Source organism: Onychostoma macrolepis, chromosome 11 (assembly GCF_012432095.1).
Source record: "Onychostoma macrolepis isolate SWU-2019 chromosome 11, ASM1243209v1, whole genome shotgun sequence".
NCBI classification, from domain to species: domain Eukaryota; kingdom Metazoa; phylum Chordata; class Actinopteri; order Cypriniformes; family Cyprinidae; genus Onychostoma; species Onychostoma macrolepis.
The window spans coordinates 3,174,741-3,198,380 of record NC_081165.1 but is presented as its reverse complement, the minus strand read 5'-3'; the positions used below and the strand labels follow the sequence as shown (position 1 = coordinate 3,198,380).

Genomic DNA, 23,640 nt, shown 5'->3' with positions numbered 1-23,640 from the left:
GACTGCTGCTTATATAGACTCGTAATGATGATCGGTAGGACTGAATGATTAGTCTCCTCCCAAACCTACGTTTGGAACTTTATTCATATGACTGTAACATCTAATCACTCAATAACCCACCCTGTCCCCTTTACACACATATATATATATACTTAAAAAAAGAAAAAAAACTTTCATATCTTCACAAGGATGTGTAGAGTGTAAAACATAATCAGCATAGGTTCCTCCAACTATAGGATGATTTAAACAAGTTCAATTCAAACTACTTTTTAAATGACAAAACTGAATCAGAGAAAACGTTAAAAAAAAAGTCTTAGTTTTAAGTCTTTCCAAGGTTTTTTTTTTTGCATATCTGAAAGTTACGAAAATATTAGGTGTATGTCCTAACTTCAATACTGTAAAATTAAGACAGAAGACATCAGTCTTTTTAATCTGAAATTTCACAAACCGGCCTCTTCCACCCATGTCTTTAATCAAACATTTAGAGAAAAAATATATATAATGTATTAACTTGATTTATTTGTCATGACTTGAGACACACCAAGTCTCTTTGTGTCCAGCCTGATTATAATACTCATATGAACAAATGCTTAGCAGAAAATATAATACAGTAAAGACAAAGCTTGTGTTTCTACAACACTTTCTTTCCATAATATAAAAGAGATTTTTAGATAATTCATTAAACGTCAACATGACTGTCCTGTGTTTGAAGTCTGTGCCTTAAAGATGGAATTTTCTTCTGCTGGAGTCCATCTCATGGCGCTGAAACATTTAAAGGAGCAGTTAATCATGCATGACTGACACATAAATTACTGACAAATAACAGCACATTCAAACAACCAATGTTCCTCACGAATGAGATTTTAGATTTAGAACGCACCTTGTGAACCCACTCATATTCCCCAAACTTTGAGTCAAAGGTTCCTTTCTGTAAAGAGCGAAGTTTAAGAGTGAAGCGAGGTCCTAGTTCCTGTATGCCCACTTTCTTTTCATTCTTGAAGATGTACCTGTATGATACACAAGTTTATTCAGTCATGTAGAAACAAAAGTTCCTAATCTGCATACAATTTTTATCCAGTTAAAAATGTAACAATGCAAAATGTAGGTTAGGTTAACTTTATTCGTCTATTTATAGGGACTCTAATAGAAGTGTCAGACTTTTGGACTCTACTTGATATTCTAACTACGTATCTATTTTTATGAGAGAATATTTACCTGTGAAACCTGAAAAAAATGAAGTCTCTCTGATTGTGAAATGTGGCAACCTGACGGCCCACAAACTGTGGATCATGAGGAAACAGAGCAGCAAACAACCGGCCGATGGAGTGACCGAGTCTAGTAGTGAAGTTGTTAAGGATGACTTCTGGGACGTGTTCCGTTGGGTCTTTACCTCTTCTCTAGAGAGGAAAAACAGGAGTTACGGTTAAGCATTTTTGAACTTCCATCGTCCCAAGTATTTTATTTTTATATATTTTTCAATGGGTGTTGGTAAAATGCCTGAAATAAGTTTTGTGGTTAACAAGCTCAATATTTTCAGTTGCAGTTGCTAATAATTGGCTAAATAGTAGGGCTGGGACAATAAATTGATGCATCGCGAATAGAGTAATTATTCAGAGATTTTCCGAATGTGTCACGATTCTCTCTTGAATTGATTCTGAGCTTAGTTTTTAACAGCAGATGGCACTGCGTGCTTTAGAAACAGTCGTACTCCGCTTGCTTCCAGTTCCTAACACTTCATCGTGAGCGTTTGAGTGCACAGTTAAAAACTAGTCTAGAGCTCCATCTGCTGTTAAAAACTAAGCTGAGAATCGCGACACATCGATTTATTGTCCCAGCCCTACTATAAATAGTATTAGAGGACTTGAAATATCATCATGCTTAGCAGAAATACTCATCTGCTCCCTAGTTTTGCCCTAATGTATTTACACTTGTGTTCTCAAAAACTATTCTATTCAAACTTTCCAACTTTTATCTGAAGCTTGGCAGCAGTGGTGATTTTGAAGTCAAGTGACCATGGTTCTGTATATCCTAACATTTGACTGCATTTAGGCTTCATTTTCATGATAAACAACGAAGCTTATTTTCTGCTATTATCCAAAAATCCTATTGGTTTTATTATCAAGAGAAGCAGGGTGATGCTAACCTTCTGGTTTGAACTACAGAAATGTCATCCCTGCCGAACTCTATTGATATAATTAGTTAAAATGATTTTGTTGTACAACTTGTATCGCACAACATGGACATCAAAATGCACTGCATGACTAATTTAATTACACACACACAGTAATTCACTAACCTTCATTTCCTTGCGAAGGCGAACATTACTAACTTTGAAATGTGCAGTTGGCCCATCAGGAAGGTGACAGAGAACCAAACCATCTGTGATACTTTAAGTGAGGGAAAATCCTTCATGTAGCATTCAGTGACTGCTTCTCATGACCTCATTAAGATGACGATTCAACAAAATCTCACAGATCTAAAAACGTGGTTATATACTGACGTATGAACAAAGGATACTTGGCACTTTTCTGTCCTCATTGATCACCATCAGATAAGTGAAACCTCTAGATACACACTGTGGAATGACTCTCTTCAAAGCCAGACCTCTTCTGTAGTACACGTGAGCATGTGGGATCACTGTTGCCAGCTGCTCACAAAGCCTCACGGTCCTCTGAAAACATGCAGACATTAACCATTAAAACAAAATAATTGAAGGACACACTTATATAAAATTCTAATTCATAATGAGAGTCAATTAGAAAACAGAACAGTAAACTGAACCCACTCCTCTGGGCCTGTCCGAAGTGGTGATGAGCACTTTAGGATTTGTCAGCCGATTGAAGTAAGCAGAGAACTCATCGGTTCCTTCATCAAAAGCCACCTGGATTTCAAATAAATTAGTTCCAGGTTAGGTTCAAAATTGTAAATGAGGTCTACTGAAGCAGTAAGCAGGTGGAACAGGGTTCACAAATCACACATCACCTCCTCATCCTCTGGGTTGACTGTAGTTTCATCGTATATTCTCTGGTTTTCTATTGTCTTGGGAACTTCTTTTGGTGGAGCCTGAAATAGAGAATAAGTTATTACATATAGCCATGGCACCCACATCTGCCAAGAGCGTGTTAATTGTTTATATTTGATATAGATTAATAATACAGTTCTGCACATATCATCAAACATGGACTTAAAAGTTTTACACCAAAATTCAACAGCAATCATTCAGTATTCATTTACTTAGACCTTCCTTCTCAAACTCCACTCCACTTTTGCATGCAATTTAATCATACTGCATGATCACAAGAGAATCACTTTGAACAATAAAATGACAAAACTGAAGTAAGCACATATACAGCAGAGTTAATCATGTTTTATTTTCCTTTTCATTTCAGAGCTGGTCAGCCCTGGTCAAACCAAAGTCTTTAAATCCCTGTAACTTGAAACAGGAAATCTAATGACTTTCAAAGTGTATTTTCCATATATAATCAGCTTTATTTTTAACTGAATTAAAATGTATTGCTTGCCATTCACTGATTTCATATGTACCACATTTAAATTCTTAATTATCGTAATTTAATACTAAAATATATTAGCTTTTCACCAAATGGAATTGAGAATCTGAAGCAACAAGTATGTACTTCACAAGACATTTAATGCTGAGTGGCAGAATAAATGCATTTACACATGCATTGCAATCTCCAGAAACAGTGAATGCTTTATTACAGTGCATGCTACATAAAAGGTTTTTTTTTTTTTCATAAAACCTAAATATTATGCTTTATGTGGTAACATTTAAATTTACTAGTTGTGTGCAAGTCAATAAAGGCATTTTATTTGACTACAGTCAGGTCCATAAATATTGGGACATCGACAATTCTAACATTTTTGGCTCTATACACCACCACAATGGATTTCAAATGAAATGAACAAGAAGTGCTTTAACTGCAGACTGTCAGTTTTAATTTGAGGGTATTTACATCCAAATCAGGTGAATGGTGTAGGAATTACAACAGTTTGCATATGTGCCTCCCACTTGTTAAGGGACCAAAAGTAATGGGACAGAATAATAATCAAAAAAACTTTCACTTTTTAATACTTGGTTGCAAATACTTTGCAGTCAATTACAGCCTGAAGTCGGGAACACATAGACATCACCAGACGCTGGTGATGCTCTGCCAGGCCTCTACTGCAACCGTCTTCAGTTCCTGCTTGTTCTTGGGGCATTTTCCCTTCAGTTTTGTCTTCAGCAAGTGAAATGCATGCTCAATCGGATTCAGGTCAGGTGATTGACTTGGCCATTGCATAACAGTCCACTTCTTTCCCTTCAAAAACTCTTTGGTTGCTTTTGCAGTATGCTTTGGGTCATTGTCCATCTGCACTGTGAAGCGCCGTCCAATGAGTTCTGAAGCATTTGGCTGAATATGAGCAGATAATATTGCCCGAAACACTTCAGAATTCATCCTGCTGCTTTTGTCAGCAGTCACATCATCAATAAATACAAGAGAACCAGTTCCACTGGCAGCCATACATGCCCACGCCATGACACTACCACCACCATGCTTCACTGATGCTTAGGATCATGAGCAGTTCCTTTCCTTCTCCATACTCTTCTCTTCCCATCACTCTGGTACAAGTTGATCTTGGTATCATCTGTCCATAGGATGTTGTTCCAGAACTGTGAAGGCTTTTTTAGATGTCATTTGGCAAACTCTAATCTGGCCTTCCTGTTTTTGAGGCTCACCAATGGTTTACATCTTGTGGTGAACCCTCTGTACTCACTCTGGTGAAGTCTTCTCTTGATTGTTGACTTTGACACACATACACCTACCTCCTGGAGAGTGTTCTTGATCTGGCCAACTGTTGTGAAGGGTGTTTTCTTCACCAGGGAAAGAATTCTTCGGTCATCCACCACAGTTGTTTTCTGTGGTCTTCCGCGTCTTTTGGTGTTGCTGAGCTCACCGGTGCGTTCCTTCTTTTTAAGAATGTTCCAAACAGTTGTTTTGGCCACGCCTAATGTTTTTGCTATCTCTCTGATGGGTTTGTTTTGTTTTTTCAGCCTAATGATGGCTTGCTTCACTGATAGAGACAGCTCTTTGGATCTCATCTTGACAGTTGACAGCAACAGATTCCAAATGCAAATAGCACACTTGAAATGAACTCTGGACCTTTTATCTGCTCATTGTAATTGGGATAATGAGGGAATAACACACACCTGGCCGTGGAACAGCTGAGAAGCCAATTGTCCCATTACTTTTGGTCCCTTAACAAGTGGGAGGCACATATGCAAACTGTTGTAATTCCTACACCGTTCACCTGATTTGGATGTAAATACCCTCAAATTAAAGCTGACAGTCTGCAGTTAAAGCACATCTTGTTCGTTTCATTTGAACTCCATTGTGGTGGTGTATAGAGCCAAAAATGTTAGAATTGTGTAGCTGTCCCAATATTTATGGAACTGACTGTATATCACCCTGACAAACTACATCAACTGAAGTAATTTTTATGGGTTACATCCAAGTACAAACAACAAAAGCAGGTTGCCCCCTTTTTCTCTCAGTGACTATGATTTTGTGTTCCATCCTAGGATATAATTTACTGCCCCTCCAGCCACACCATTAAATATTTTCTGGAGGCACCATTGCATATAGATGCCATGTTATTATGGTGAGGCATCAGAGGCATAGAAAAGATTATTCTAAAAATAGAAAAGCCTCACTGCATGCATTAAAAAATATTGTCAAGCAGATGTAAATTGTAATAGATAAACTCAACTTAATTTTTACCATGACCGTGGTTTTAAAAAAAGATTATTTTTTTGGAATCACTTTACTATTAAAAAACAGTTTGACCATAATATTATTACAATACAAGATTTTACTTTAAATACCCATCCCTAATGGCAAAGAAATTGTTTTTGCAGAGAAATTGTGATACAGATCTCGTAAAGTGATAATAGTTCACCCAAAAATAAAAATTCTGTCATCATTTGTGACCCTGGACCACAAAATCAGCCTTCAGTGTCAATTAATGTATAAATCATCTGAAAGCTGAATAAATAATCTTTCCATTGATGTATGGTTTGTTAGGATCGGACAATATTTGGCCGAGATGCAACTATTTGAAAATCTGGAATCTGAGGGTGCAAAAAAATCTAAACATTGAGAAAATCGCCTTTAAAGTTGTCCAAATGAAGTTCTTAGCAATGCATATTACTAATCAAAAATGAAGTTTTGATATACTTATGGTAAGAGATTTACTAAATATCTTTATTGAACATGATTTTACCTAATATCCTAATGATTTTTGGCATAAAAGAAAAATCGATAATTTTGACCCATACAATGTATTTTAGCTATTGCTGCAAATATACCCCAGAGACTTAAGACTGGTTTTGTGGTCCAGGATCACATGTACTTACCGTCATAATCACCCTGTATGGGTTTCTTTCTTCTGTTGAACACAAAAGAATATATTTTGAAGAATGCTGGTCACCAAACAGTTGCTGGTCTCCTTATTGACTTCCATAGTATGGAACAAAGTACTATGGTTAAACTTTGGTTATGGACTTGGTCTTGGTCTGGTTTTGGTTAGCCATATTCTTCAAAATATCTTCGGCAGAAGAAAGAAACTCATGCAGGTTTGGAAGGCTGAGTAAATGATGACAACTTCATTCTTGGTGAACTATCCCCTTTAATATAGTTTACTGATTTATGAGAGCCAGTCTGATTATAGATGTTGTGAAGCCAAACATACCTTATCTCCAAGAGCTTTTCTCTCTTTTTTCTTTTTCTTTTTCAGTTCCAACTTTTGCTGAAAGACATAAACGACAACTTTAACAATTTGAAAAATGTATGTTGCAGAGTTGCACCTTTAATGATTAAAAGCTGTGCTTCAACCTTTAGCGAGCTACAGTACATTTCTAAAAGAGATGTTTTAAATAGGCTAATTGTTTTTAAGTGAGCTAATTCAGTTTTTCACTAATTCTGAGGCACCGACACGTCCTGTCTTGTGATGCCCATATTGCTGTCTGTCCTGGCAGCTCGCTAGGTTTCGAAACACAGCCAAATGATGCGTTCGTGAGTGATGCAGTAAGTGTGTATATGTTAGTGAGATGTCACCTTTCTTTTCTCCTCCTTGAGTTTAAGGAACATCGAATGTCTGCGCTGCTTGTTTTTGATCTCAGACACACTAAATGTGGGAGGTAAACAAGCTTCAGACACGGATTTCTTTTCTGTTTCTTCACCCTCCGCCTGATCCATCTCTTGCACCGGAGCTTCGTCGGGTTTTACCTTTCGCTTTAGTTTCTTCGTTTTCCCCTTTTTCTTAGAAACACTTTCTGAAGTTGTTGCCTCGTTAGAATCCATTTTCTGCTGCTTCTGTCTGCTTCACGTGTGTGATACAATACTTCCGGTCGAACAGGAAGTTCCTGCTGCCACGTGAGTTGGTGTTATGTTTAGCGTCCTCTAGCGGAGAGGCAGGCGACTGATCAAAGTACGAATTTTCTAATAATAACATTTTTAAGGTATTTAATTCATTCATCTTTTCTTTTCTTTTTTTTTTTTAATTTAACTAATTTCACAAGTAACTACAAAGAAATGGCAAACAACACACTGAATTAAACATAAATGAAAATAAATGTCTTGTTAAACATACCCCAGTGATCTTTGTTTTATTTACAACTTCAAAAATATTACTTTACAGTGTGGCCTACAATGGAAGTCAATGGTCATCAAAAAATCTGTTTGGTTACCAACATTATTCAAAGTATTTTCTTTTGTATTACGCAGAACATATTAACAAATACAGGTTTGGAATTACACGTCTTGAAAGTTCAAAACAAAATAAAACAATGTTAAAACTTGTTTTTTCTTTTGTTGATAGCTTGGAGGACCACCACAATCATGGTTAAATTTACCATTTTGTGTGTGTGTTTGTGTTTTTTTTTTTTCCTGTTATGTTTATCTACTTTTATATTTGCATCTGGGCTTAGGCTAAAACTGGTATAACCGGGGTTTTCAACAGGGGTTAATGCATGCTACAAAGTCTGGAGCTAGTTCTGAAGGTATTTTTCAGCAATGTTTATACCCAGCCATGGCCTGACGAAAAGCTTTATAAATGACTGAGCTTTGAGAACATATCAGCCCACCACCTCTGCCAGCCTGGCCACCGTCTCTATTCAAGTCCCCCAGACATGCCCACTGGTCTTTGAATGCATAAGACACACACCACTTTGAATGATCCTCATAGCTTCTGAACATCTGCGGTCCAGGAAGACAAACGCTGTCAATGTTCATCACGTGCCGGGGAAGTGAGCAGTTCGAGGGGAGCCGATGAGCCTGGTGCAGCCATGACTCCACCAGCAGATCTGTCCCCAACGCTTGAGCCACCCAACCAGTGTAAATATCTGTAGAGGAGTTATACTCTTATTAACCTACAACTCTGTTTCATGTTAAAGGAATAGTTTACCTGAAACTGTTTAACCAAAAATCCTTTCATCATTTATTCACTTTTATGTTTTGTGCACACAAAATACTCAAAATGTTGAAGACTGTCTATTCTCCTTTGCAATTGCAATGAATAAGGACTGACTCATACAACTTTTTTGCTGTTTTCCAAGCCTCCTGAAGCAGATACAGCTTTGGAAAAAGCTTTCATTCTTTCAAAGCAACTTGTGATTGTTTGAGGAAAAAAAACTTGCAGTCCTCATTTATTGCTTTTGCATAGAAAAATAATCTCATGATTTCTAGTTTTGTGTTTCACAGAAGGAAAATCAAATGGGATTGGTCATTTGGGGAATGATGGGAATTAAATTATGACGGAACAATGACAAAATCACATTATAGATCACTAGCTTTTAGCCTACTGTATCATGATGGGAATAGTAAGATAACATGTAACATTGTAATAATATATTGTCTAGAAAAAGACAGTTCATAGTATATAATAGTCATACAAAGGTAAAACATTTAGGGACTGAACTTGAGTCTTGCACGCTTGCATGGTTACATAACCAAGGTAAATAGTACTTTGGCATAATGCAATGACAATAAACTGCTGTAGGACCATCAGTCTGAATATATAGAAGAGTTTTTGAACTTGAGAGCTCTCACCATCCACATAGTTGTGTGATTTGGCAAAACTGAAAAAAGTTTGTCCTCGAACCGATTTCAGCCTCTGCAGACTCCTTCTGTTTTTAATGACAGGTGTCTTACCATCACAAATGTGTGCCATGACTGCAATGTCTGGGCGAAATGCCATAGGCACAGAGCAGTTATACATACGTGGATTAAGATATGCTAACTGCCATGCTGTTAAAAGAGAGGAATACTTATTTCAGACAGTGAGCTATAAATTATACCACACTTTAAATTAAACATAAAAAGAATTGCATGTGCTTACATATTTGCGGGAACTGTGTATAGTTGTATGTAATACAGAGCAGAGTCTGGCCGTAGTATTTTCCTGTAGATGGGTAACTGTAATTTCTCTCTGGAAATGGAGGGAAATGAGGAACACTGTGTGTGAGCCAAAATCCCTGAGAGTGGTCAAACATCAGCACGCCTGCAAAAAAAAATCATATACATGACAATCCAGTTACCCCATACAGTTGGATACAGTATTTACACGTTTCAAATCTTGTTTATTTAATGTATCAGTTGGTTTTGAGGGTATGTGAAGAGCAAGAATAGGCCAATTCATTTACTGCAATATTGCCCACTTGCTTCACAGCCAAGTTACAGGGGACTGAAGAGAAAAGAGAGAGAGAGAAACTTGTCCTAAACTATTTATGACATTTTTTCCACAAACACGACTTATTAGGCATCGCCTTTGTGCTATAACTTTGAATACTAAAAGTGACAGGACAGTATTAAGTGAACAACAAAATCAAATCAAATGCTAAAATTGTTGTTGGAATCTGTAAATCCGTTTATACGTTGTATATACCTTATCACATATAAATGTACCTTTTGTATGTCCATACTTGCTTGGGTACTTCAGTTCTGGTGGAGCGTCATTGTAAAGCATATAGACTGAGCCGTTGGACTGAAAAATGAAAGTACAGTCATCTACAGTATGTTCAGTGACAGCACAGTGTTATTGATGCACACTACAGTAAAACATCTGTAAAAAAAGGAAAAGATTTGAAGTGTATTTTAATAAACTTTTGTAACAGTCCTGTGTACAGTAATATATTAATATATATTAGTATTCAAAGAGCATCTTACTGTATATCTGGAGTAAAGCTGTGTCAGTGTTCTGCCTAAAGCTCCTTTACTGCTGTTGACTGTATGTTTACTCATCTGAAAATCCATGACGGATGGATCCAGATACATGTAATCCACTCCACTTCCCTTAACTTCCATCTTGTAAATGGGAAGCTTGTAAATAATGAACCTTTTAAAAGAATACATGAGAGTTACAATACTATAAAACATTGAATTATACGATGCACATAACAGTTCACAGTGCATACAGTGGCTATAAGATTGATTTCAACAACAGCTGTCAAACATGTTTTCAGAAACTAATCCTAAACCCGAGAGCAAAGATTTCATCCTACCAGTCAACCGGCTGACCATCCTCATTTAAACAGGATATCGCTGCCTCTGAGAAACTGAGAAAAAACAACAACACACACACACAGATTCGAAACAACATTAACATTTCAGTCTGTGATTCAAAGTGAATAAAACATCTGAATTTCCTGCTTAAATGAAAACAGAGAGAGACGCTCTCTCTCGTATTCCAAGCTGTGAAGTCAAAATAGCTGCTCTAATGTCAAAAAGAGGAAGTTTGTCTTATGACCGACATCATGCAGCTGTAATCTAGTGACAGAGAAGCGGCCTGAATATAGCAGGGGCTAGGGAAATGAAAATCTGGTTATTTTTCCCTAAAACCTGTAAATTAAAGTCTGTAAATTAAGTAATATGAGTGATGCTGTTACAACCTACCCCACTACCAGCGTAAATTCATTATTTATGAATAAACTCTGCAAAGTCTAACATAAGAGTCTTAAAATGTATAGTGTATGTAATTTTTTGAAATGTAAAAAAAAAAAAAACTTTTGACAAAGTCTAATATATTAATATTAAATATAATATTTTGCTTGGCTCTTCAGTTCTGGTGGAACATCACTGTAAAGCATATAGACTGAGCTGTTGGACTGAAAAGTGAAAGTACTGTAATCTGCAGCAACATTATATATATAGCTCACACTCAAGGAGGAAATATTATTTATTGGTGCAGTTGCCATATGGCCAAAGAAGAATTCTGATAGTTTATAATGTAAATCCAGATCTTTATAACAGTACAGCAGACTGCTTACATAAAATGTATAGAAATAGAAATATTAGTTGTCACTCTATATATCCCAATAATATGTCTAAGAAGATATTTAAATGCTTAGTTTTATGATCAAAGTAGTTTTTGTGGTGGGCAAAACATATAATGCTGAACAACATTGAACAAATGTTCCTCAAAAGCTTCATGTATCAAATTTGCTACAATTAAACATGGTTTTTCTTTTTTTAAAAAACAAGTACTGATTATGAAGTATGAGTTTCAGTCTAGTAAGTGTTCATCTTAAAATATTACTAACAATATAAACGTTATTCTTATGTTTACTTAAGAATAATCATGATTTCACAGCAAATGCTTGAAATGCAATAGTTTCACATATCGTTGTCCCGGTGAATGTTTGCTCTTTGAATGAATAATATAATATGCGCAAGACACCTAAACTGACAGTCCTCAAAACCTTTCTGTGGCAGACATTAGTAGGCCTATATATATCACACCTCTGTCAAAAAATAATCAGGTTCCTCTTATTTGGCATTGCAGGTGTAGAGTAAAATTTATTTAGGTTGTTGGCACAAGACAACACAACATATACAGGCTCTCTATGCTGTATATCATCTTTCACCTCCAGTTTTTCTCCCAACCAACGTATCCAACCCTGATAATTTTCCAAAGCATGTAGAAATCATGCTTGTGAGAAGATTATAAATCAAATTAAACAAGATAATCTGCTGATCTAGATCTCACTTGTTTGTCATTTAATGTTAATAAATTAAATCTGTTAATTCGAAGATCAATCAACTGCTGGATTATACCGAAGAAACACCCTTTGAAATGTAGACAAAATCTTGTAGAGATTTCCAGTTCCTAAAACACAGATATTACCAGCTCAGGCCTGATTTTCTCTTGTTCCTCAAAAAAACAAAATCTGTTGAACTTTGGTTGATGTACAGTTGAGGGGTGGTGAAGGGAGGCCAGTGGGCCAGAAGAAATGTTGGGTCATGGATGGGGTGGAGTAGGACGTGACTGTGGTCATTGTGTAAATGAAACAGGACAGAGGTAGAGAGGAGAGGTGGCTTGTTTTGGAGGGCTTTCAGCAAATCAAAATCTCTGTAGAGGTTTATGGAGGTGGGGCAGATCATTGATCATTTGGACCCAAAACATAAAAAACTGGTACATGACACCACCTCCTCAGCAAAACCCTTTGCCCCCTCCAAAACCTCCTCCAACCACTGGTGCAGTCAGTAACTCCAGTTACAGTCATGGCCACTACCTCAAATCAGGTAAGGAAATTTGCTTTTCATTCATACCGTATGTGTGTAGATGCATGCCAGCCTCTTTAAAAAATGCATTTGAACTGCAATATTATTTAATAACATGTCTCATGTAGAATGTGGAGTTTGTGAGAACAGGCTATGGGAAGAATGCGGTTAAAGTTCTTCACATCCGCCGTGAAGGGATTCATCACCATATTACTGAGCTGATTGCAGACGTTCAGTTAACCCTGAAGACGCACAAAGACTACTTGACAGGAGACAACTCTGATATCATCCCCACTGACACCATCAAAAACACCGTCCACGCTCTCGCCAAACTAAAAGGAGTAGGTCCTTTTTATGCATTTAGTTTAGCCCCTGCACCTTACTTGTTTTAGCTACATTCATAATTTTCTTCCCCAAATATAAATGAAAACAAACAAAAATTACATTGTAAACATAAGTTTTGTTACATAATATGGTACTTCGTGTTATAAATTAGCCTAGAAGTCAAATATGTAACTACCACAGTTCAAGTAGAAACAGCTACATAGGCTTTTTTTTTTTTAGAGTGATTGCCAACCAGCATCATTACTTTAGATAATCAGGAAGAATGTCTAATGTATTCTATGAAAGGATTATTAAATTAAGGTAAGTCATCTTGCAATTGTTATATTAAGCCATAGCGGTATGACTTAAAGCACAGAATATTTCTTGTCTTGCAGATTAAGACCATTGAGGGCTTTGCCCTGGATATCTGCGAACATTTCCTTACAGCGTTCAATCATGTCACAAGAGTGAGGGTCAACATTGATGAAGTTCCCTGGAAAAGGCTGGAAAAGGTGTTGTGTTTCCGCTAAAGCAGAATATATTCAGTGATTTTCCAAAAAATATGTAGACCTTTGTATTAATATTTGGCCATTTAGTAAAACGACTAGGAATGAGGAACATCACAAAAGCCAACAATACTTACGGTACTGCAAGAGATCCAAAGCTAGGGAAGTTCAGAAAAGTTGATAAAATGTATTAATTATTTATTTATTATTATTATTTTTAAAGTGCCTTTAAAAAGAAGTGTCTAGCTGGGCTGACCAGGAATTCTGTGTTTGCAAAGTTAAGCTGAACGTGGCATCCCTTCACCCAGGCCAAAATGCCTGAGTCGCAAGCAGAAATACAATCTGAGATAGTGCCAGATTGTGCAGATAGTGCCAGGTTGGAATGACAGCTGTGTATCATCAGTGTAGCACTGATGGGGAAAGCTGTTTACTTTTATTATTGAGCTGAGTGAGGAGGTCTATATCGAGAAGAGTAGGGGACCAATAACTGAACCCTGAGGCACCCCAGGGGATAGCTGATATAACTTTGGAAACTTACTGGGTTTATTTGATGAACTAAACCTGTAGTAACTCTGGTGCTAGGATTAGCCAATTTAGGCCTAAATGGATCTGACTTCAAACATCCACTAAAAATCACTGTGACACCACTCACTGAAAGATAACTGAAAAAAAGAAAAGAAAACCCCCGAAAGCATAAATTATTTTTAGATGCCATTTTGTTTGGTAAATATTTAAATCATACAATTGATTTTAATTAAATACATTACATCTTATTAAATACACTGTAATACTTATTGACTAGCATCATTATTAACGTGTTTAACAGAATGGAGTCGAGCACACACATGCTTTCATCAATTGTCCTGAGGCCTGGCACTTCTGTGAGGTCGAACAGCATTTGAGTAGTGAGTAAAAATGAGATTCTGACTAGTGATGGTGGTCTGAAAGTATTAAGGGGAAAGTATATTCTTGCTTTATTTCAGCAAATATATATCTTTCTCAGTGACTCCAGTGGTTCACAGCGGTATTAGAGATATGAAGGTACTGAAGACTACTCAGTCTGGATTTGAAGGCTTCCTACGAGACCGTTTCACCACACTGACAGATGCAAAGGACAGAGTCTTCTGCACTTCTGTTTATGCAAGATGGAGCTACAACACTCATGTGAATGTGGCATTTGATGCTGCATGGTAAATGCTAAACATTTAGACATTCTATAGCACATAATATGTCATATGTTCTATTACATGCTGTACTGTGTTGTATAGCTTACTGTAATGACAATTTCCTTGTAGGAAAACTGTTAAGGACACCATCATTCAGAAGTTTGCAGGACCCTATGATCGTGGTGAATACTCTCCTTCTGTTCAGAAAACTCTGTATGAAACACAAGTTCTGGTACTTGACAGAATTCCGCAGGTAAATCAAACCGATTTCAGTTTTGTGTGACTTTAGTTATAGTGTTTGCTAAGGTAAGCATTACTATTGCTCATACTTAATTGCTTTAAGTTACTCACTTATAAGCATACTTGGAAGTAAATGTAAAAAAACATAAATCTCGTCATCACTTTGATCCCGTAGGTTGAAGAAATTGAGATAATCATGCCGAATCAGCATTATTTTGTCATTGACATGACAAAAATTGGACTCTCAAACAAGGATGAGGTGAGTGACAGAAATCCATTGTAAAAGTTTGTAAAAACGAGTCAGTCAAACAGAGGTTATCAGTTCAGATCGGTCTGAATATACTTCTCTATTGACAAAGGACAAAGTCTAGAGTTTTCAGGCTCTGTGACAAAATCAGGACTTGTGAGACTGCTACTCTTAAAATGACTTTATTGCCAAACTTTTACAAACCACACACACAGGAGCAGGAGAAGGATGTTTTGCTATCCCAACTTAGAGATGATAAAGTAACGATGTTGCTTTGTTTGTATTTATACTTTAAAATCACGTCACAATATGTTGTTGTGCTTTCATTTCAGGTTTATCTTCCCGTTGATAATCCATCAGGAAACATCACAGGCACTGTACGCAGAAAACCACGAGCCAAAATGTAAAGAAAAAGAAAAACAACATTCACAAACCAGACATCAAATACAAATAAACCCTATAAAAGCAATCTCAAGTTAGGCTCTAGCATGAGTATCTGTCTATACATTCAACAAACTTGATTTTTTAAAATGAGAAACATGTATTTTTTTGTGTAATCACACAAATAAAATAAAAAATAGAAAACATCATTCTCATCTCGGATAAATATATTAATAAATATAGTCCAAAAAATGTGTGTGTGTTCATCTTTATAACTTTGTTTGAATCCATTTATAATAGATTTTATATTCGTTTTAACTCTGTTTTCCTAACGAGTAATTTAAAACCAAAATTGTCACATTTGTTTGCGTTGAAAGGTGTTTATAGCAGTGTTTTTGGAGTAAACAGAACACAATCAAAATCATCATTAACATTAAAGAACAGTTAGTTTCATAACCTTACTATAATAAGGAATCAAGTTTAGGAAAAAAAGAAAAAAAAAGAAAGAAAACTGAATCAGATAAACATGCAGGTAACATATCTGGGATTTCATTGTTTAAGGAGATTGGTTTGAAGTGGAAAACTGATTATTACATTTAATGATCCATTTTTTGAGATATTACTCAAATACCACATACGCACAAACGGACGGAAGTCACACAGCACTGTAATGAGGACCAGGAAGTGGATTTTTTTTAGCAGTCTGAAAAAGCACCATTTATTGCAGTCTACACTCACTTTTGTTTCATCTTTTAAAACACCCGGTATCACAAACCGCTGTAGATTTACAGTGTTGTGCTGGCTTTCAAAAACAAAAATTCACCAATTCATCAAGAATCACATTGTTAGCTACAGAATGAAATAAATAAACTGAATTCATAGCAGCACAAAGTACTGTCATTCTGACAGGTTTCCTGCAAACAAAGCCCTAATGTGTTGAGCCTTTATAGCTGTAAACTACAGCAAATACATCATTTTCAGACATTTGATCATTTGTGCTGTTTCTTTATCTCAACACGCTTTTTATCTCTTAAAACCAGAAAAACAAAAAGGAAAAATAAACACCAACAAACCGATAAAATCACAACCACGCTCTCATTTCCGTTCAAAAGTACTTCATGCGTTACACAGAAACATCTTCAAGAATAGTGTTTCGATTTTAGTTCAAGCCATTTTTCAGATTACATCACAGATCACGTTATTAAACTGAGCATTTAATCTTAAAAGCAAGAATGATTTATGTACAAGCACACAAAGTGAAGGTAAAATCTGAATGAACATGTTAAACGTAGGTAAACTAAAAACAGTAAATATACCTGTACAGCAGAATGAGACCTTTAAAGCAATAAATTCACCATGTTTATTTATTAAGATGCATAAAATGTATTAGTTCTGCCTGCAGTTACCCTGCACCCCTGCTGTGATTGTCTTCCATGCGTCCATGTGGCTGCGGCAGCTATGAGACGTTACTTTTCAAGTGTTGGGTTTGGAGAGGCTTGACGTGATACTCATAAATCTTCAGTGCAGGACCCAGTTTTATTGACAGTCCGGTCAGAACGTCATTTCGAGTCATTAATAAAAGGGATTTGCCATCAATTTCCTGTCGGGGAAAGTTGAGCAAAAAAAGACACAGGAGATGAATAATAAAATGACATTATAACATGATTGTCTTATAAAATGATGAAGCGCTGCTCCGCTGATCCAAGAAACTGAACAATTACTGTCAAATTCCCATATTTTTTTATATACAGCTGACTGTGACTAAGAGATTTAGACATAGGCATTTAGTTATGTAAAAAAACAAAGCATGCTAAAATAAATTCAGGGAAAATGGGTTTAATAATCCAGATCTAAAGTATATCATACATAATAAAGATCAGCTCTAAAAACAATTAATTGCCTCAAATATGTAAATACAAATCATGTACATTCGTTTTGTTCAGAACTGAGGGTCAGACCTTTCGAGAAATGTTTGGGAGAAATGCAAGGATAAAACGTCACTATTTCTAACGGTTGGAAAAATATTGACTTATTTCGTTCAGTCAAGAATGTTTTGCAAATTGTCTATTGCTTTTTCTGAGTGACTCAAAAATATTTTTATTATTTAATAAGTTAAAAAAATAAATAAATAAATAGTATGTATGTGTGTGTGTATATATATATATATATATATACACACACACACACATACATACATACATACATACATACATATATATATATATATTAGGGGTGGAAAGTGAAAGATTATTTGTTTTTAATTAACTTTAGTCAAATGTATTTGAATCAACTGTAGCCAGCTATATGAACTGTTCTAAAGTGTGAACCAAATGGCCATCAGGACAATGGATCATGGGCTCTCCATGGGGTGTTATTGTGTTGTTTGTAGCACATTTGTTACCAGGTATAAAGGTCTGGTCTCACAGACAGTACTGGGTTAAGATTGTTTGAAGGATGACATGCTAACATCACTGCTGAAGAACTGCTACACTGCTACCTTCAATAAATTCTTCTCCCCACAAGAACTTTGGTCAAGCTTACTTATTTTATGTATTAGAGAAATCTAGTACATTGGCGAGCCACCCAAACTACTGCTCAGCCAAATACAGCAAAATCTAACACAAGGTACACAGATGTCACGGTTCGGTACGTACCTTGTTCGGGGGTCACGGTTCGATACGATTTCGGTACAACAGGAAAAAAACAAATCTACTATGCTCGGTTTCTTTTCATTTATTTTGAACAGAGAGTAGTACAGTAGTAATACTAAATATTATATTACATTTTATATATATTCTGCAGTACATATATACATACAAGGGATAAATTCTTGAAATATATTTGATTTAGTAAACAGATACACAAGGGGAAAAAAACTGTGCGACAAGTAACGTAGCCTCTATACGCTGAGTTTCAGTTCATTTTTGTGAAGGGCTTAATTTGTTCACAGAAAGGAAACTCAAATGGCAGAAAGCAACATCCTATTTGTTTTCTTTATTTTATAAAAGCACAGTGTTTTGTTTTCATTGTGAGTGTACACAAATAAAAGCAGACCTTTATACAGAGATGCATTATTAAGATGACAAGTGTTTAAAGTTGATTCTGCTGGTATAAGGAAACAGTTGAAGTGATAGCGTCACACGCACACACACACATCAGTTCCAGCATTGCTTAAGTTGGTACTTTATCAAAATAAAATACAAACATCAGCGCACCCGCCTCTGTGTCACCGTTGGAATGCGACAAAGCCTATAATTTACATAATAAATAATAGTTTAGCATTCAGATACGTTACATCGCAAATATGGAAATATTATAGAATATTTGGATTTGTGCCAAATGAGAGAGGTAGGACACACGAGCACAAAGCTCCTTTTCACAAACAGTTGAGTGCGCAAGCCTTTAAAGTATACTCCTTTGTCAGTCTATGTGAGAGACGCATTCAGAATCAGCATATGGTCACTGTCTAGTGGGCTTTTTTTTCAAGTGCGCAACTCATGACATTCGCTGTTCTTCTGCTGGCGGTTATCAAACAGCGTTGCATAATATGTATATATTAGGGCTTGCATAGACTATAGGGGTGGCCGGATCGATCTTAATATCGATAGTATCGATACAGACGTTGGTATCGGTATCGGATCGATACTAGCCTGATTAGATCGATACTTTAGGTTAATTTCCTCTCCTCTACACTTTAATATATTGCTTAATACATTAAACAAAGAATAGACATGTCTGTGTGTTTATATACCGCTCTTTTCACGTCTCGTATGCAAACATTACTGCTCCTCCCCTGCTTTAGTGATTTGTTATGCCATCACGTGACTCAGCGGTTCCAAGCGCAAGCGGATATTATTGGCTACAGCGAGAGATGGAACAGGAGAAATTCGCTGCTGTGGCAACAGCACCAAATTTATTCACCTTTTTCAACGTGGAAGAAAAAGTAAGCTTTTTTCATAGACTGTATGTACGAGACTTCCACTTCCTTAGGCACGGTGGGGAAATTATGAGAAAAATAAACAAAAAATTGTTTGTGCTATCCACCATGTGTGTTTATAATTAAGACAATTAATTAAAATAATATGGTAAGAAACACCAGTTTGCAATACCAAGCAAGCAGCAAAACGAGCTGTTTTGTACAGTTAAAAATTGCTGGAAGCGGATGAAATTTACAGAATGTGGCCTTTTTATACAGTATTACTGTCTTCAACCATTAAGCCACGTTGTTTTTTTTCTTTATAAAAGTTATCTGTCAGAGGAAAACACTTAACATGCATGCACTTTGCGTTCATATGCTGGGCTGCTTGCCTGCATATAGTTTGCATCATCAGTATACTGAGTTGGCCTTTCAATATTACTTTCTTAATGCATTAGGCCATGTTAAGTTTTTTTTTCTTTTCTTTATAACTCTTTTCTATGGGAGGAAAATGCTTAACACAAAACTTTACGCATTGCTTTCATATTCTGGGCTCCTCTGCTTGCAAACTCCTTTCAGAAAGGCAAATATCCACATAGCTTTAAGGTGAAAGTAATATTTTAGTCATATCAACATAAGTTATTGTTAATTTTCAAAGTGTAATTGGTCATTTAAATGCATGTTATTAAAAAAGAAAAAGTATCGGTATCGGTATCAGTATCTGTATTTACTTGGTATCGGATCGATACCAAAATTTGCAGTATCGCACACCCCTAATAGACTAGTCGAGTAGTCGAGTGATCGACTACTTCAACCACTAGTCGGCACTGCTGGAAACAATCGACTACTCGAGTATGCACAGAGTTTGCAAGTACGATGTGAATTTTAGGATTACAATATTGTGTGTAGCTGTTACATTCTATGAATTTATCTATGTTGCATGTAAAATTAAAATATGTAATGTAATAATTAGGGGTATGCCCGAAGTACCTTATTCGGAATGGCATGGATAATGGCTTCAAAAACGAATAACGGATAAGGAATAATTCTGCCTGAATATCTGGCTGAGGCTGGCACAGTCTGGTGTTTGTTAGATAACAGGTGAGCCAGGGGATCAACGCGATATTACACACAGACCTCTAAAGTCACGCAATAATGAGTGTGTGAATTGAATGGATATAAACTTTATGAATGAAAAGAGCGCAAATCAAACACTGCATTGCTGTTGCCTCTCCGTGCATCTCTCAGAAATCAGAGCTTGGCAAAAGTAATATCACCTATAATAATACACCATACACATTCTATTATTTGTGTGTATTTAAAAGGCAATGATTTAAACCTTAGGTTACGATATGATACACGAATGAATGTAATAAGCACAGCGCGATCACCAATCAAACAGCCGCGTTGCACATCTCAGTCTCTCAAAAACCAAATCAGCTCTCTCTCAAGAGCAGGCTAATAATCAACTTAGATACAGATACATTTTCTACTAGACCTACATGTTTGCTTCATCTTTTGCTGGTTTGCGTGGCACACGCACATTTGTTTAGTGAAGTTCAAAAAAAGACTCGCTTAAAGAGTTCTGCGTAATGAAAATGTGCGCATTGAATTAATTCAGTCGTGTTAAAATGATCATTAAACGTTTGTTATGACATCTCTCTGCTTGTATGATAAATTTATTTTTAGAAATTAATAATTATTTTAGTTTAACACGGCATATTTGTTCAGTGATGACTACAAAAAAAAAGATAGTCATAACGGTCTTATCAAGTAATTGTACGAAGTTCCACCTGGTTTTATCCGAATACAGATACAAATAATTTTGTGATTGTTACAAATACAAATACTGGCTGTTACATGAAAATTAAAATATGTAATGTCATAATTATAAAGTTTTGACAATTTACGTAGGTAATTGTTGCAATAGGCTATGAACTAATAAATGTTTATTGATAAGAACTATTTCATGTCTTTTCATGTACAGTAGCATGAACCACGAGTAGTCAAGTATTTTTAAAATAAGAAATCGACTAGCAGAAATCAGTAGTCGTGCAACCCCTAATATATATACTCATAATATTATATCATATGAACCTGGTTAGTTTGTAGAAATATATATAAAAAGAAAAAGGTGCAGCAAAAAATGAATTCCTACCTGATCCTGGAAAGCATTGGCTTGCTCCTCAAACCCTGTAGCTTTAAAATAATTGACCACATCTGCTACGGCCCAGTGGGCTGGATCAGAAAGCTGCCCATTCTCCACAGAACTGTTAGGGAGACAGAAAAATATTTCACTGATGTATTAGCATAATTTAACCAAATACTGTATGTCTACACAATCTTCAAGAGATCACTTTATTGGGCATAAAGGGTTAGTCCACCCAAAAAAAGAAAATTTTGCCATAATTTATTTGTTCCAAACACATAAGACTATCTCCAGAAAACAAATGAAGATATTTTTAATGAAATGTAAGAGATTTCTTCTCCCTCCATTAGAACTCTGACACTTCAAATCGTGCATAAAGAGATCATAAAATAAATCCATATAAATCTTCAAGAATCGGCTAAAAACACATCTCTTCCATCTTTTTTTGACCCTCTAACTCTAGCATTCTAATACTATTCTTAAAATAAAACTCTATTCATGTACTAACTGCTTGTTTTCTTTAAAAAAAACAAAAACAAAAATCAACAACTAACACTAGCTTTTCTGAGTCAGAGCCAGTGATGAATATGATATTTCTGGCCTTGTGATGAAATGGGCCGTGTACAGTCGAAATCACTTCATGTGTACCATGAAAGTTTAAAAAGTACAGCAACAACATAAAATTAAGATGACAAGACATTACTAAATGTTTCTCACTCAAACTCAATTGTTAAACACTTGGACTCAACTCAAACCCAACATTACTTTATATACCAACCTTTTGGTGTCCAATGAACCATTTTCCTTGGTTTCCATGACTGCTGGATGAAAAAAAAAAAAAACTTAATACATGCAATTATAGTCTATCATCACTGTTGTAGCTTTGTAAGAAATACTACAGTATTGAAGATGCATTATCAAAATTCAATAAACTGTTTCATGTTTATGCAAATTCTAAATAATGTCTTGAGGTGCATAAGGCTGAGGCTCTGTATTTATATGAACAATGATAATCGTATTAATCTGATTTATTGCTCACCTGTATGTCAGAGAGGTAAGACTGCTCTATTCCATTAGATGTGTTGAGTTGTTTCCTCATGTCCTGCTCACTCCCTCCTCATCAGTCTCCTGCTGTGCAAAGCTGCCCCATCTTCCAGAAATTTACATAAGTTTCTGAATAAACTTAGAGAATTGATTCCGTAAAATAATAAAAGATCTGAGCAATCAAAAAGACGATAAACCAAAAAGTTTAGGACCACAAAACAGACAAGAGAGAAATGTTAAACATGCGGAACTGTAAAATATATTGTAAACACTAAGGTTATCAGTAAAAAAAAAAAAACATATATATTAATGTTACTGTCATTATTATAAAATGACTATCATCGCTATATAATCGCACAGCTATTAGATTTGCAAAACACAAATATCACAGTTATGAGGGAAATTAAATAAGCATTTTCCTTCACATCTGAGGTTTGACAGGTTTGGTGTCTATGAAGAGAAACACGATGAACAAAATGACAGCCATCGTTTTTAAAGCAGAAAAGAGATTTTTAATTGTAAATAAAGTATTTAATAATTTATTGTAAATAAATTATCCATGATTTTTAAGAATTGAAAAATGCCGTTTGAAATATAGTATTAGCAAGACTAAATGTATCTGTCACTGAAGCTGTATTCTGTCAGGCTAGACAGAAGTATTGGATCATCAAAATATCCATTTAATATATTACACGTGTTTTCATGATGAATTTCGACAGTGTGATGATTAATAAGGCAGATGATAAACTCATTAGCTAGCTAGCTTCCATTAACTCTACATTTATGACATTTGCCGTCTTTCTGAGAAAACAAAACGACAATTTCCAATTATTTGCAAGAAAAGCCTTTATCTTACCAATTTAACAGGTGTTTTATGTTGACGGTTTGAATGTTATTGATTCTCGATCATTGGAACAATATTACGCTTTTTTCCCAAGCACAATCCGACAAATGCAGGCGCTGGGGGTTATGGGTAATGTAGTCTCGAACGATGGGAAATGTAGTTGTTCACAATATTGTAGTTGCAACCTATTCAACGAATATGCAATTATAGGCAATTATCAGTTACATAAAGGACAATAAATAAAGCAAAAAGGTAAATCTGCATCT

The 23,640-nt window shown here is 35.8% G+C and overlaps 4 protein-coding genes across 8 annotated transcripts; 1 reads left to right on the top strand and 3 right to left on the bottom strand.

Moving 5' to 3' along the window:
• Positions 1-403: 403 nt before the first annotated feature.
• On the bottom strand, positions 404-7,487 carry rpf1 (ribosome production factor 1 homolog). Its single transcript, XM_058792326.1, has 9 exons — positions 7,116-7,487; positions 6,751-6,807; positions 2,983-3,063; positions 2,786-2,881; positions 2,518-2,671; positions 2,297-2,379; positions 1,216-1,397; positions 881-1,007; positions 404-762 (listed from the first exon to the last, which is right to left on the bottom strand). Exons 1-9 carry the CDS (start codon positions 7,359-7,361, stop codon positions 721-723), a joined length of 1,068 nt encoding a protein of 355 aa, XP_058648309.1. The 5' UTR covers positions 7,362-7,487; the 3' UTR covers positions 404-720.
• Positions 7,488-7,650: 163 nt separating this feature from the next.
• Positions 7,651-10,780, bottom strand: dnase2b (deoxyribonuclease II beta). The gene is made up of 6 exons (XM_058792327.1): positions 10,559-10,780; positions 10,224-10,392; positions 9,963-10,041; positions 9,397-9,558; positions 9,108-9,305; positions 7,651-8,401 (listed from the first exon to the last, which is right to left on the bottom strand). The coding sequence occupies exons 1-6, from the start codon at positions 10,660-10,662 to the stop codon at positions 8,067-8,069; spliced, it is 1,047 nt and encodes a 348-aa protein (XP_058648310.1). The 5' UTR covers positions 10,663-10,780; the 3' UTR covers positions 7,651-8,066.
• Positions 10,781-12,447: 1,667 nt separating this feature from the next.
• On the top strand, positions 12,448-15,630 carry uox (urate oxidase). The gene is made up of 8 exons (XM_058792372.1): positions 12,448-12,578; positions 12,686-12,898; positions 13,277-13,393; positions 14,214-14,292; positions 14,391-14,577; positions 14,683-14,806; positions 14,969-15,052; positions 15,373-15,630. The coding sequence occupies exons 1-8, from the start codon at positions 12,558-12,560 to the stop codon at positions 15,445-15,447; spliced, it is 900 nt and encodes a 299-aa protein (XP_058648355.1). The 5' UTR covers positions 12,448-12,557; the 3' UTR covers positions 15,448-15,630.
• A 151-nt stretch (positions 15,631-15,781) lies between these two features.
• samd13 (sterile alpha motif domain containing 13) lies at positions 15,782-23,520 on the bottom strand. 5 transcript variants are annotated; one of them, XM_058792377.1, is made up of 5 exons: positions 23,387-23,520; positions 22,526-22,636; positions 22,265-22,307; positions 21,496-21,607; positions 15,782-17,021 (listed from the first exon to the last, which is right to left on the bottom strand). In XM_058792377.1, exons 3-5 carry the CDS (start codon positions 22,300-22,302, stop codon positions 16,878-16,880), a joined length of 294 nt encoding a protein of 97 aa, XP_058648360.1. In that variant the 5' UTR covers positions 22,303-22,307; positions 22,526-22,636; positions 23,387-23,520; the 3' UTR covers positions 15,782-16,877. The 5 variants fall into 5 exon arrangements, with proteins under 5 accessions (XP_058648360.1, XP_058648362.1, XP_058648356.1 ...); XM_058792379.1 differs by having other exon boundaries at positions 22,265-22,304; XM_058792373.1 differs by having other exon boundaries at positions 22,526-22,702; positions 23,387-23,508.
• Positions 23,521-23,640: the final 120 nt, after the last annotated feature.

Excerpts from the sequence above, each read along its gene's own strand:
- dnase2b (XM_058792327.1), bottom strand. The coding sequence starts at position 10,662 with ATGTTAATGTTGTTTCGAATCTGTGTGTGTGTGTTGTTGTTTTTTCTC. Across the intron at positions 9,559-9,962 it reads CAAGTATGGACATACAAAAG|GCGTGCTGATGTTTGACCAC; the intron begins GTACATTTATAT and ends TTTTTTTTGCAG. Across the intron at positions 9,306-9,396 it reads TACACAGTTCCCGCAAATAT|CATGGCAGTTAGCATATCTT; the intron begins GTAAGCACATGC and ends CTCTTTTAACAG.
- uox (XM_058792372.1), top strand. The coding sequence starts at position 12,558 with ATGGCCACTACCTCAAATCAG. Across the intron at positions 12,899-13,276 it reads CTCTCGCCAAACTAAAAGGA|ATTAAGACCATTGAGGGCTT; the intron begins GTAGGTCCTTTT and ends CTTGTCTTGCAG. Across the intron at positions 14,293-14,390 it reads GGTCGAACAGCATTTGAGTA|TGACTCCAGTGGTTCACAGC; the intron begins GTGAGTAAAAAT and ends TATCTTTCTCAG.
- rpf1 (XM_058792326.1), bottom strand. The coding sequence starts at position 7,361 with ATGGATTCTAACGAGGCAACAACTTCAGAAAGTGTTTCTAAGAAAAAG. Across the intron at positions 1,398-2,296 it reads GCCTTCGCAAGGAAATGAAG|AGAAGAGGTAAAGACCCAAC; the intron begins GTTAGTGAATTA and ends TTTCCTCTCTAG. Across the intron at positions 763-880 it reads AATATGAGTGGGTTCACAAG|CGCCATGAGATGGACTCCAG; the intron begins GTGCGTTCTAAA and ends TAAATGTTTCAG.
- samd13 (XM_058792377.1), bottom strand. The coding sequence starts at position 22,302 with ATGGAAACCAAGGAAAATGGTTCATTGGACACCAAAAG. Across the intron at positions 21,608-22,264 it reads GGTTCATTGGACACCAAAAG|TTCTGTGGAGAATGGGCAGC; the intron begins GTTGGTATATAA and ends TCTCCCTAACAG. Across the intron at positions 17,022-21,495 it reads CCAATGCTTTCCAGGATCAG|GAAATTGATGGCAAATCCCT; the intron begins GTAGGAATTCAT and ends TTTCCCCGACAG.